This window comes from Nyctereutes procyonoides, unplaced genomic scaffold (assembly GCF_905146905.1).
Source record: "Nyctereutes procyonoides isolate TBG_1078 unplaced genomic scaffold, NYPRO_anot_genome, whole genome shotgun sequence".
NCBI lineage: Eukaryota > Metazoa > Chordata > Mammalia > Carnivora > Canidae > Nyctereutes > Nyctereutes procyonoides.
The window spans coordinates 38514479-38528076 of record NW_026575048.1 but is presented as its reverse complement, the minus strand read 5'-3'; the positions used below and the strand labels follow the sequence as shown (position 1 = coordinate 38528076).

Here is a 13598-nt window from a genome sequence, read left to right as displayed (position 1 = left end):
AATAAATACCACTTGATCATATTGAATTTTTCTTTAATGTATTGTTGCATTTGATTTGGTCATATTGAGAATTTTTGCATCCATGTTCATCAGGGATATTGCCTTTTAGTTCTCCTTTTTTTGTGGTGTCTTTAGCTGTTATCAGGGTATCAGGGTGCTGCTCACCTCAGAATAAATTTGGAAATTTTCCTTCTTCTATTTTCTGGAATAGTTTGAGTAGAATAGGTATTAATTCTTCTTTAAATGTTTGGTAGAATTCACCTGTGAAGCTGTCTGGTGCTGGCCTTTTGTTTGTTGGGAATTTTGATTACTGATTCAATTTCACTGCTGGTAATTGATCTGTTCAAATTTTCTTTCTTTGGGAGGTTCTACGTTTGTGGGAGTTTATCCATTTCTTCAAGGTTGTCTAATTTGTTGGCAAATAGTTTTTCTTAAAATTCTCTTACAAGGGATCCCTGGGCGGCTCAGTGGTTTAGTGCCTGCCTTCGGCCCAGGGCATGAGCCTGGAGTCCTGGGATTCAGTCCCATTTCAGGCTCCCTGCATGGAGCCTGCTTTTCCCACTGCCTGTGTCTCTGCCTCTCTCTGTGTGTGTGTCTCATTAATAAATGATAAAATAAAATCTTAAAAAAATTCTCTTACAATTGTTTGTATTTCTGCAGTGTTATTTCTCCTCATTGGTGATTTTGCTCATTTAAGTTTCTCTCTCAGTGAGTCTGGCTAGAGGTTTATAATTTTGTTGATCTTTTCGAAGAACTAATTCCTGGTTTTATTGATCTATTGTTGGTTTTTTTGTTTGCCTTAGTTTCTCTATCATTTATTTCTGCTCTAATCTTTGTTATTTCCTTTATTCTGCTGGTTTTGGGTGTAGTTTGTTCTTTTTCCAGCTCCTTTAGGTGTAAAGTTAGGTCTTTTTTTGAAGGTTTCAAATGTACTTTTCTTAAATCATGCCATATTTTAGTGGGTGCACAGTGCTTTCACTTGGCATCAATTATGAGTTGGTTTTGAAACAATTCATTATTACACTAGCTGGAATTACTGATCCCTCCATTCCTTTGGGGTGACTCTGCCAACAGGGGACAGGTTCCATTCTACTCCAATTTGTGTTGCTGTATATGCCCATACAGCAATACAGAAAGTGGTTCCAACTAGCTAATACAGCATTACCATATTTGTCATGGAAATCGGGTGCCTGTTTCTGGTGATTGCCTTGCCATTGTTTGTGGAATGCTTTGAACTCGCAGATGACTTAGAGCATTTCTGGCCATGGGAAACATCTGAAGCTGAAGGCAGAATGATGCAACTGCAGTTACTGCTGTGCTACAACTTTGTGCCAAGTACACTTGCCAAGAGCCCTGAAAAACCAAGTTGGGTTGTTTATTTGAGCTTTTTCCTACTTCTTGAGGTAGGCCTCTATTGCTATAAACTTCCCTCTTAGAACCAATTTTGTGGGGCACCTGGGTGACTCGTTGAGCACCTGCCTTTGTTCAGGTTGTGATCCTGGGGTCCTGGGATTGAGTCCCACATCAGTCTTCCCACAGGGAGCCTGCTTCTCCCTCTGCCTGTATCTCTGCCTCTCTCTGTCTCTCATGAACAAATAAAATCTTTAAAAAACAATTTTGCTGCATCTCAAAGGTTTTGGACCATTGTTTTCATTTTTGTTTCCATGTATTTTTTGATTTCTCCTTTGATTTCTTGATTGACCCATTCATTGTTTAGTAGTATGTTATTTAACCTCTATGTATTTGTAGTCTTCCCAGATTTTTTTGTGGTTGATTTCTAATTTCATAGCATTGTGGTCAGAAAAGATGCATAGTATGACTTTGAACTTTTTCAATTTGTTGACATTTGTTTTGTGGCCTAATACATGATCTGTTCTGGAAAATGTTCTGTGTGTACTTGAAAAGAATGTGTATTCTGCTTTTTTAGGGTAGAATGTTCAGAATATATGTGTTATATCCATCTGATTCAATGTGTCATTCAAAGCCACTGTTTCATTTTGTTTGAATGATCAATCCATCGATGAAAGTGGGGTGTTCAAGTCCCCTACTATTATTGTATTACTATTGACTAGTTCCTTTATGTTTGTTATTAACTGTTTTATGTATTTGGGTGCTCCCACATTGGGTACATATAGATTTACAATTATATCTTGTTGGATTGTTCTTTTTATTACATAGTGTCCTTTGTAATAGGCCTTGTTTTGACATGTTTTGTTAGAACACACTCTAAAATTAGTATAAAAGGTCTCACTCCCATTGTGCAAGCTATTATTTCTGTATTGCCTCGTCAGGCTGTTCGTCTCTTCAAGGGCTGGGAGCCAACTGTCATTCACTTTCTCAGCTTGCCTAGGGCCGAATTGGCTGACTTTTAAGGTTCCAGGTTCCAAGTCACACTGCTTGTACCAACTCACGGAATTCAGCCCCTCTGGTTTTCAAAGGCAGACGTTATGGGGCTCCCTAGTGCTTTCTCTGGTCTGTGACTGCAGCTCCCAACCACCATTTTCTATCCTTTCTAATCTTTCTGATGTAGCTTCTTCTGTCTTTAGTTGTCGAGTTTGTTCTGCCAGTCTTCAACTCACACTCTAGTTTATTGACATGAATATGAGTGATAATATAGTTAGTTGTAAATGTGGGCCAAGTTGGCTTAGTGTCCTCCTATTCCAACATCCTTCTGGCACCCCCTCCATTTTTTACTTTCAACCTTTTGTGTCTTTGTATCTAAAATAAGTATATAGATGATTTTTAAAAATCTGTTCTCCCAATCTCTGCCTTTCAGTTGGAGTTTATTTATATTCAATTACTCATAAAGGACTTACTTCTCCTGTTTAGCTGTTTTCTGTATATGTAGGTCCAATTCTTTTTTTTCATATTTGAAATTTTGTACTGTACCATTTTTATTCCCTGTGTATTAGGTATATTCTTTGTAGTTACTTTTGTGACTATAGTTAACATAACAATTTAGTTTGAATAATACCAATTATATTTCAATAGTATCCCAAAACTCCACTTCTGTGTAACACTGTCCCTCTTTATATTATTGTCACAGCTTACATCTCTATACATTATGTACTCATGAACATGGATTTAGAATTATTTTGTACGTATTTGCCTTTAACTCATATTAAAAGGAAAAGTTACAAACCAAAATTATAATGCTTTTATTTTTCAATGAAGTTGCCTTTACTGGTGTTCTTTATTCATATGGCTTAAAGTTACTGTTATCTTTTCATTTAAAACTGAAAGCCTTCTGTTATCAGGGAATATCTTTTTTTTTTTTAAGAATTCATTTATTCATGAAAGAGAGAGAGAGAGAGGCAGAGACACAGGCAGAGGGAGAAGCAAGCTCCACACAGGGAGCCCAATGTGGGACTCAATGCCAGGCCCCTGGGATCACACCCCAGGACGAAGGCAGCGCTAAACCACTGAGCCACCAGGGCTGCCCAGGAGTATCTTAATATCCTTCATTCTGGAAGGATAGTTTTGCTGGATATAGAATTCTTCATTGGCAGTTTTTCTTTTTCCCCTTTTAGAACCTTAGATGGTCATCAAAGTGCCTCTGACTTTCACGGTTTTTGATGAGAAAGTTGTTAATCTTATTGAGGCTCCCCTTATACGTGAGGAGTTGGTTCTCTTCTGCTTTCATTACTCATTGTCTCTACTGTTAACTTGACTATATGTCTCAGTGTGGATTCCTTTATTTTATGGCTTGGAATTTGAGATTCTTGGATGTGTAGATCCATATATTTCAGATATGGAAGATTTTTTTAGCCATTATTCATTTATTTATTTAATTTAAAAGATTTTATTTATTCATTAGAGATACAGAGAGAGAGTCAGAGATGCAGGCAGAGGGAAAAGCAGGCTCCATGCAGGGAGCCCGATGCAGGACTCGATCCCAGGTCTCCAGGATCACACCCTGGGCCGAAGCTGGCACTAAACCACTGAGCCACCAGGGCTGCCCTGCCATTATTCCTTTAAATCTATTTTTTAAAGTTTTTAATTATTTATTCATGAAAGACACACAGAGAGAGGCAGAGACACAGGAAGAGGGAGAAGCAGGGAGCCCAATGTGGGACTCGATCCTGGGACTTCAGGATCACGACCTGAGCTGAAGGCGGACGCTCAAGCACTGAGCCACCCAGGCATCCCCTGTTCTCTCTTTTATGCATATTTTGGTGACCTTGGTGGTCTTACAAGTCCTTTAGGCTGTTCACTTTTTTGTTCTTCAAACTGGATTTCAACTGTTCTATCTTCAAGTTCACCAATTCTTTTTGTGTACTCAAATCTGTTGAATCCCTCTTGTGTATTTTTGTACTTGTTATTGTACTCTTCAGGTCTAGAATTTCTTTTTTTTAATTTATTTTTTTTAAGTTTTTTAAATTAATCAATTAATTTATTTATGATAGTCAGAGAGAGAGAGAGAGAGAGAGAGAGAGAGAGAGGCAGAGACATAGGCAGAGGGAGAAGCAGGCTCCATGCACCGGGAGCCCGATGTGGGATTCGATCCCGGGTCTCCAGGATCACGCCCTGGGCCAAAGGCAGGAGCTAAACCGCTGCCAGGGATCCCAGGTCTAGAATTTCTATGTGGTTTCCTTTTTAATAATTTCTTCTAATTGATATTTTTGTTTTATTCATCATATTACTCATTTACCTCCGAAGTGTATTTAAGGCAATTGGTTTGAAGTTTTTTTTCTAGGAAGTGCAGTGTTTGGGGGGATGGTTTCTATTAATTTTTTTTTTGAAGGGGCCATACTTTCCACTTTGTATGCTTTGATTTTTGTTGTTGAAAACTGGACATCTGAGTATTCCAGAATAATTCTGGAAATCATAATCTTTTCCTTCCCCAGGGTTTGCACTTCTTAATTGAAGGCTTTGCTATGTTCAGCCAGTATTTTGACAGAGATCTCTTTGAATGCCAGAACCTTAAAAAAACAAACCAACAAAGACACCTGTTCCAGTCTTTCTGGATTGGCCCTGTGCTGGGACATTCTTATGACTTAGCTAGACTACTGACAATTCTGTCTCAGCCTTCAGCTCCTGTTTGTACCAAGCATATAGATCAGCTAGTGGTGAAAGTCTGGGGTCTTCTCAGATCTTTTCTGATATTTCTGGTACTTGGCATGCATGTGGCTACATGCATATCTACATAATTTTGAATGCCCTACTATCCCAAAGAAACCTTCTCCTTGGCTTTTCCTTCCAGTTTTAAGTAAGCTATTGTATGTCTCAAACTGTAATTTGTTGCCCCAGGTGGTTTCACTTTTTTTTTTTTTTTAAGATTGTATTTATTTATTCATGAGAGAAATAGAAATGCAGAGACAGGCTGAGGGAGAAGCAGGCTCCATACAGGAAGCCCGATGCACAACTCGATCCCGGGACTCCAGGATCACGCCCTGAGCCAAAGGTAGATGCTTAACCACTGAGCCACCCAGGATTCCCTAAAGTGTTTCCTTAACCTGTTTTCAAGCAATGCCTGCTGCTTTTCCAACCTAAGTTATATGATAGATAAACCAGAGATGAGCACGTTGTATTAGGTCTTCAGGGTGGCCCACAGGTAAAGGGCAGACAGAAAAACAGGTAATTTGTGACTAAGTCTGCTCTGTTCCCCTGGATCTAGGGACCAGAGTCAGATACTGCAAGAGTGAGCTATCTTCAAGACTGCTGCCAAGTTGGGAGAGGGATTGGGCAAGGGCCAGTGAAAAAGCCACAAGGCTCTCTTACTGTTTTTAGGTTTCTTTTTTCTTAATAGTGTTCGTGTGGCTGAGGTAAATTCTTCCTTTCCAGTTCTGCCAAGTTGGTTCTGACAGTTTCTGGTACTTTTTATAATGTTTCCCTGGAGGTATGGGTGTATGGAGCTGCCTACTCCACTATTTTGCTTATGTCACTCTATATTTTTTAAAACTGTAATTAAATGTATAAGAGAAATTTGTTAGTTTAAAAAAATGTATTTCTCTACTGTGGTTTAGATTTGCATTTCTGAAAAGGTTTCAGTGGCTAAGGAAATGTTTCTGGCATCTCAAAAGAAAACTTGGTCGAATAAATTTGGGGAAAAGTATATGAAAGGCTCTGAAAAGTAAAGCAACCTGCTTTATGTTTATTTGAACCAAAAATTTCCCATTTATTTCACTTAGGAGCCTTTCCTACTGACAATATAAATTTGCATTTAAAGATCATCTGTGTCACTAGAGTAGGACAAGAAAAGTGGTCCTAGTTCTTCCGCTAGGGGTTAGGTGTCAGGAGGAGGTGCAGGGACAGGCACGGCTAATACTATTTAGGAGTATTTATGAGTCATAACCTCTTCTCTCCAGGGGTTCTGAGACAGACGAGGAAATACATGACAAGGAGGCCTAAGGACATATTAGCTGTACAGGTGGTTAAGTGCTCAGGAAGGCATGAAGACAACAGGGGAAGAGTGGGGACGGACGGGGAATGAGAGGTTACAACCTGTTTAGAGGGAAAGGCTGGGTGATCACCACAAGTTGGATGATTTTTAGAGTAGGCTGTATTTCCAAACAAAGCAAAGCAAAACAAAACAAATGGATTGTTTTGGATGGATGGTGTGGGATGCTATTCTGAGTACACTTTACTTTTGTTTTTTGTTTTAGGACACTAACTAGATTCAGTCTGTATTGAGGTGGAGAGAGTGGTAGCTGGTGCAGCTAGTACTGCACCTAAGATGAGAGGCTAAGGATAGAGGAGAACTTTTACTGCAGTTATTTACACCATTATTTCCCTTCCCAGATTGTGGACCTTCCAGGGCCAGGACAGTATCTTACTTTCCCCGTTTCCAATGATGCCCAAAAGACTACTAAGGGAAAATGGACTATATGACATGATCATAAGTCAACAATACTCTTTCCTTAACCTGAAAACAGGAATGGAGCAACAGGACCACCACTTCAAACAATGAAAACAATCCAACCCTACATTTAGATAATTTTATTTGAATGGCTGAAAGAGTGGCTGTAAATATTCCATCCGTCCATCCACAGCCTATCCTGATCAAAATCATAGCAAGTTAGTTTATAGATATTGACAAATATTGACAAATGAATTCTAAAGTTTATATGGAGAGGCCAAAGACCCAGAATAGCCAACACAATACTGAAGAACAAAGTTGAAGGACTGATGCTATCTGACTTCAAGACTTATTATAAAGGTACAACAATTAAGACAGTGTGGTATTGGTGAAAGAAGAGGCAAACACTTCAATGGAACAGAAATGAGAGCCTGAAACAGAGTCAAATAAATATAGTCAATCTTTGAAAAAGGAATAAAGATAATACAATGCAGCAAAGATAGTCTTTCCAGCAAATCATGCTAGAACTGGAGGTCCACATGCAAAAAAAAATCTAGACATAGACCTAACACACTTCACAAGAATTAAACCAAAACAGATTAAAACCTAAATGTAAAACATAAAATTCCTAGAAGATAACAGAGAAATTTCTAGGTGACCATGGGTATAACCATGACTTAAGATCTAACAAAGATATGATCATGAAAGAAATTTTGGGGAAGCTGAACTTCATTAAAATTGAAAACTGCTCTGTGAAATGTGAAGGAATGAGAAGACAAGCCACAACTGTGAGAAAATATCCATAAAAGACACATCTGAGAAAGGACTGTTAGCAAAGCATGCAAAGAACTCTTCAAACTCAACAATAAGAAAATGAATAACCCAATTAAGAATAGGCAAAAGACCTAAACAAACACCTCACCAAAAAAGATATACATATGACAAAAACACATGAAAAAATGTTCAGCATCATAAATCACTAGGGAATTGCAAATGAAAACAACACTGAGATACTACTCCATACATGTTAGGATGGTCAAAATTCAAAACACTGATAACTACTCATGAGGATGAGAGGGTCAGAAATTCCCAGTCATGGTTCCTGGGAATGCGATATTGTACAGCCACTTTGAAAGACAGTTTGGTAGTTTCTTAGAAAAGCAGACATAAGTCTTACCAGTAATCCAGGAACCGTGTTCCCTGGTGTTTACCCAAATAAGCTGAACAATAATAAGGGTGGCAGCAGAGAAAAGCAATTAGAGAATGAGAGAGTCCTAATCTCCCAGGTGTCTGTCCTGGGTCCAGTTTGCATTGGAAAGGACGGGAAGGAAAAGTACATAAACACACCTGTCAGGGTATAATACAGCCATCCAGCCAACAGGACAGTTCTTGAGGATCCTTTTGATTAAACAGATGACAGAAAGCAGAGGTGGCTGCTGGCTCCCCTGCCACATCTGTGAAGGCTGGGAACAGATTCTTTTTGTGCTGAGCTTCCACGTCCTGTACGACTCTACAGCACCTTCTCTCCTTCCAAGGTCAACATATAATTTGAGACTGCAAAAAACTTGAAAATTAAATGCACATGACAATCTACAATGAGACCAAGTGTTAAAGCAGAAATTTATTAAAATCCATTTTATATAGTGTTTTAGGGACAAAAAAATGTAGTCCTCAACATTCAGGTAATCAACTCTATCCTCAGAAGTGCCTTGGGAGAAAACAGATTCTTGCGCCCTTTCCTCCAAAAGATACTTCTGTTTATATTCCTGAAAATGATGCACTGAGAGAAGACAGATTCCTTTGCCCTCCCCCCTCAAAAGATACTGCTATTTATACCCCTGAAAATGATGCATTTATAACCCCACCTCTCAAGGACAATCCTGTTGAGATCCCAAAACCTCTGCAAAGAGTGAAGAGATACTAGCAGAGAACCTTCTCAGAATGCAGTGCCTCACTGAGAGGTGTAGTGCAAGAGATACATAAAATGGTGGTTGCTTCAGAGGAGTGTGTTTACTCTGGGTAGGCCAGCTGTGAAAAAGCCCGACAGCCCAGCAAGGCAGCCCCTAGCTGCGAAGTGTAGCCAGACGGGACTGCATGGCCTCCAGAGCCTCTTCCTCCTCCTCATCTTCTGATGCAGCCATCGCTCCTGAGGGTTCGGGCTCTGGAAGGGCATCGGTCACTTTACTAGGTGCTTTGCCTAAGGCCCCTGAAAAGAAACAGCAAATAAATTAACCAAGTATTGTTTTTAAAAAGTGGTCCCTCAATCTCTCTGCCTTTCATAACTGGAAGAGTCTAATAAGAACAGAAAAGGGGTAATAAAACAAGCTGTGTGAGATTTTGCTATGATAAATATGCAAACACCAACTTGTCATGATACCAAGATTACAATAACTGAAGATTCTCATTTTAAGAATTTTGGTTCTGATACTCTTGGTCTAAATTCCTAAGCCCTATTAAAGATTTAATTTTTAAGATTCATGAAGATGTTAAATGTTTCTCAGTAAAACTAAATTGTTTCTAAACATTCACAAAATGTTTTCCTGGAGTAACTAGTCTTTCTCCCAACAGTTTTAAAACAAATAATTAAATAATTTTAAAACAAACAGATAAAAATTAAACGTCATCAATTTTTTTTTAGTAAACATAAAATCCAAAATCCAGAAGTAAAAATAAAGTTTAAAATCTCATTAACCACTGTTCAGAGATTACTATTTTTGTTTATTCCCTTTCCAGACTTTTTCTATGGACCTATTTTTTACACGAGTATGTATTGCAGTAACGAGGCTTTTCTCACACATTATATTGTGAAAATCCTCCCATGTCAATGAATGTATTTCCATATTACCATAGCTATAAAGTATTCCATTAAAGCAGATACAACACAATTCAACTAATACTCTATTATTAGGCATTTAGCTTGTTTCAAATATTTCAGTATGATAAATAATGCTACTATAGACATACTTGAATTAAATTTTTCATCACATCATTAAATACTAGAATAAATTCCCATAAATCAACCTGTTAGGTCCAGGGCCTTTGTCAGCTACTGCCAAATTGCTTTCAAGAAAGTCTATACCACTCTAAGCTCCCAACAGCACTGCTGGGAGAGCAGTGTTTCTCCTTACATTCTGAAGACTCTAGCAATTTTTAAAAATCTTGGTGTTTTAAAAAAGATGGTTATGGATATTGTGCTTACTTTTTAAGAACTATCTTATATAATCTAAAAAATGTAGAAGAAAGAAGGTCCTAAAGAAAAAGCTACTAGCTAACTTAGTGAATGCAAGAATGACCACAGAAGGAGGGTTGAAAGAAGAATCTCAGAACCATACCTGCTGTGATTTCAAAGAGAATTTTGTCAATTTCCATTTCTGCTGCTTCTTCCATTTCTTCCTGATCATCCATGCTCTCAAAAGTGTCCTCTAACATTTCTTCTATGATGCCAGCCTAAACACAGAACAAATCACATCACTTCCCTCAGTTGGTAAATCTGTTCCCCACAGACTCCTCTGTGGGTCCAGTTCCACCTGAGCTCTAGAGTCTCCAGGTCCAGACCACCCTTCTGAGGGCTAACACTCAAGACAGATGGCCGCAAGAAACGCTGACGCTGTCCGTCCTCTCTGAAGAAAGGCAAAGGCCACAGGGAAACTTTTCTCCACATTCAGCACTAGGGCTGGAGGGGGACCTTTGTCAGCAGAGCCCCTGCTGACACTGTAAGGAGGGCACTTGGGGAACAATCTGCTGAAAATCAAGTGTGCTCTGAGCTGTCTTAGGAAGCATGTGCCCTAATATTGCAAACAGAGTCTATGAGTACAGGGCCTGAAACAGGATGAAAATGGAGTGGAGTCTTTGTGGACACTATGATAACAGGTACCAAGGGCAGAGTGGGGTTCCATGGAACCCTAAAAAGGCCTGAAGAGTACTTCAGCATGTCCAGGTTACAGCTGCTGGTATAGGGCCAGTCCAGGGATTCTGGCAAGGCTCAATCAATTCACCAAAGACTGATCCTTCATTCCTGAGAGAATCACTAAAACAGCGTTTCTGCATGTAACGCCCTGACTCTACTGGAAGCCTGAAGCCAGCCACAAGCCTCCTTTGTCCCCAAGGGAGCATGGTGCCACCATGGAGCACAAGAAAACTGTTTTCAAACATTGTCCAACACAAGCCAGACCCAAGATCTTCCTTGTCAGGCAGTGTCCTCAGCTCCCAAGTAAGACCCCATGGATTGTTGTTTGGTTTTGAAGAAAAAGGTGCTAATAGCACCCTCCAATGACAGAAAGAGGCTCCTGGTATCCCTGAGTAGAACAGATGGGAAGGGACTGAGAGTCAAAAGGACAGTATGGATTCAGGCTTCTGAGAAGCTGCCAAAAAAGAAAAATCCTAATTGCTGTGCCACTTCATTTGCAAGAACTGAGTCCTTTGCTTTGTATCTTGATCCAGTGATTTAAGGAACAGGTCACTTGTGACAGCTCCAGCCCTGGTTCCCCCACACTTAGCAGCCACAACTCTCACTAACCATGCTGATGGTATCAAAGGTAAAGCAAGTCCACTCTCCTGCCTGCCTTTGCTGCCACACCACTCAAATGACTCTTAATGACACAAATCAGACTAATACCATATTCTATATATTCTCCGATCCTTTTCTCCCAACCAAAATGAAAAATAAGTTCAATTCACACAGGTGGAACCCTCTGACCCCAATGAATGGCAGTCATCTTAGTGTTGGAGACTATTGTGGAAGAGGTTCAGTATGTGCTCAGTGGTTAAAAAGAGCCTACTGGAATCCTGACTCTAATAGCCTTCCATATCCTGGAGATGGGTGTCACTCACTCATTTATGCACTTATTCATCAGCAACCATTCAACCAATGCCCACTCTGTGCCACATAACAGGTCAGGGTCTGCGAACAAATGGAGTATGACTAACATCATGCCCTCAAGGAGCAGGGCCCTTACCAGAGGCTTCATTTTGTACTTGGGGATGCATCCTAGAATGTATTCAGTAATTATTTATCATCTATTATATACAGGCCTTCCTCCAAATCTGTATTACTTTCAGCATTCAGAAAGCATTGTGGAGAAGACCCCAGATTCTAAAAGGGGCTTCCCCTCAGATCCTGGTGGCTACATAAGTTAGAATGAGCAGGCCTCAAGTCATTCCAAGAATTACCTTTTTATCTAGTTCTAGATGGACAGTCATCACAACTTGGGAAAAAAGACCCATGCACCACTTTTAAAGGACACATACTTCTGACCCCATTGCCTCCTTCCTGCTACTGCCCAAGACTTCTGGTACCAAACACCTGTGTTGTAGGTTTTCTATGCTGTGGGTCCATCAGTTTTCTCTGGTTCCTCCCTCCTGCGCCCAAGAGCCCCACATAGAACTCAAGTTCATAAATGAAACTCCCTAGGAAGAAGGAAGGCAATTCCTATACACAAGCTAATACATAAGAATCTGAGGTGTACAATATTGGCTCTCAGATCACAAGTCTAAAGTGTGAAACACGCCTGCATGAGGAACTTACATTCACAACTTCTGACGCAGCTCAGGCAGTAAGGTATGTGCTCCAACCCCAGATCTGTCACTTACTACCAAGGTCACTTAGGTAAATCACCTGGCAACTTGAACACTCAATTTCCTCCTGTGTAAAATGGGGTAAAAAAGAGCTCCCTCACAGAGTCCTGGGAGGACTCTATAGGACAAAACGTGTGGTATACCACTGGCTGGCAGGGGGCTCAGTAACAATTTCTCCTGAGCCTTGGCCCTGTCTGAAGGCCACCAGTAGAAGTCCTTTCTAGGCCCCAATCGTGGGACACTGGCAATCTGACCCAGCCTCTACCATGGTCAGCTTAGATGGTTTCAACCTGTGTTAAGAGCTGCTCCTCTGTCTTCAAAATCATTTCTGTCTGGCAACAGTGGTCAGTCTGCTCCTGCCCAGCCCTAGCCCTAGCCCTCTGCCATGTGCTAGGAATGAATGCAGGGTTGGCCCCAGGTCACCTTCATCATCTCTTTGGAAAGTTCTCTCATGGTGGCCTGGATTTCTGGGATCTTCACAAGACTCTGCATGGCCTTCATCACTTCTGTGCTCTTCTGCAGGGAACCAGCCACTCGCAAAACCGCTGAGAAGGAAAAGTAACAGGATGGTTTAATAGAATGTGACGCAGGACTGGTATAAAGAGTAACAGTCATAAGCTATTCTAATAAAAGAGAACAGTAGTAGGTGGACTACCAAAGCTATTTATGAATCTGTAGACTACATTACTGTGCTAGTTGACCAAGAGACTGACTTTTCCAAATTATATATGACTTTGGCTACAACAGGTACATGTTCCCAGAGCGCACACACACACCAGCTGGCTGACTTAGCAGCCTGAAGGTATGCATGTTATCTTTAGGGAGATGTCCACTAGGAATGACTGTGTCACGCAAGACAAGTCACATGGCAGGAACAGCTCTAGACCTTGCCAGGCCACGCTGGAAAATATGCTTTAGGCTACCCAACTGGTACTCCCCATACAGTAGCGTATGGATGGTGGCTATTCTGTGAGAGACTTGCCACTCCTCCTCAGGAAAATGAGAGAAGTCAGGAGAAGATACATAGTAAGTCTATGTGTCACTGTTCCTGGTGGTAACAGTTCCTTGCTAAGAAAACATTTTCTGCATTCTGATTATATACATATTATATATTTTATCTAAGAAATCATAATAGCAAATGATCATCCCTCTGCTTTGCACCCCAGCCACACACACATCTTTAACATGTCAAAATAAAGATTTGGCACACTTCCAAATCTGTTTT

General features: G+C 40.3%; 1 protein-coding gene and 2 pseudogenes across 1 annotated transcript in view; 1 reads left to right on the top strand and 2 right to left on the bottom strand.

Moving 5' to 3' along the window:
• LOC129510835 (transcription elongation factor A protein-like 4) overlaps window positions 1–13598 on the top strand; it is a 242900-nt pseudogene that overhangs the window by 196657 nt on the left and 32645 nt on the right.
• Window positions 1034–1275, bottom strand: LOC129510834 (cytochrome c oxidase subunit 7B, mitochondrial-like; annotated as a pseudogene).
• Window positions 8401–13598, bottom strand: part of CHMP3 (charged multivesicular body protein 3) — a 55996-nt gene continuing 50798 nt past the window's right edge. The window contains exons 4-6 of the mRNA XM_055327124.1: window positions 12797–12918; window positions 10132–10246; window positions 8401–9005 (exon numbers count right to left, since the gene is read on the bottom strand). Of these exons, the coding sequence (XP_055183099.1) occupies window positions 8863–9005; window positions 10132–10246; window positions 12797–12918 (380 nt within the window). The 3' untranslated portion in view covers window positions 8401–8862. The remainder of the gene's footprint in view (window positions 9006–10131; window positions 10247–12796; window positions 12919–13598) is intronic.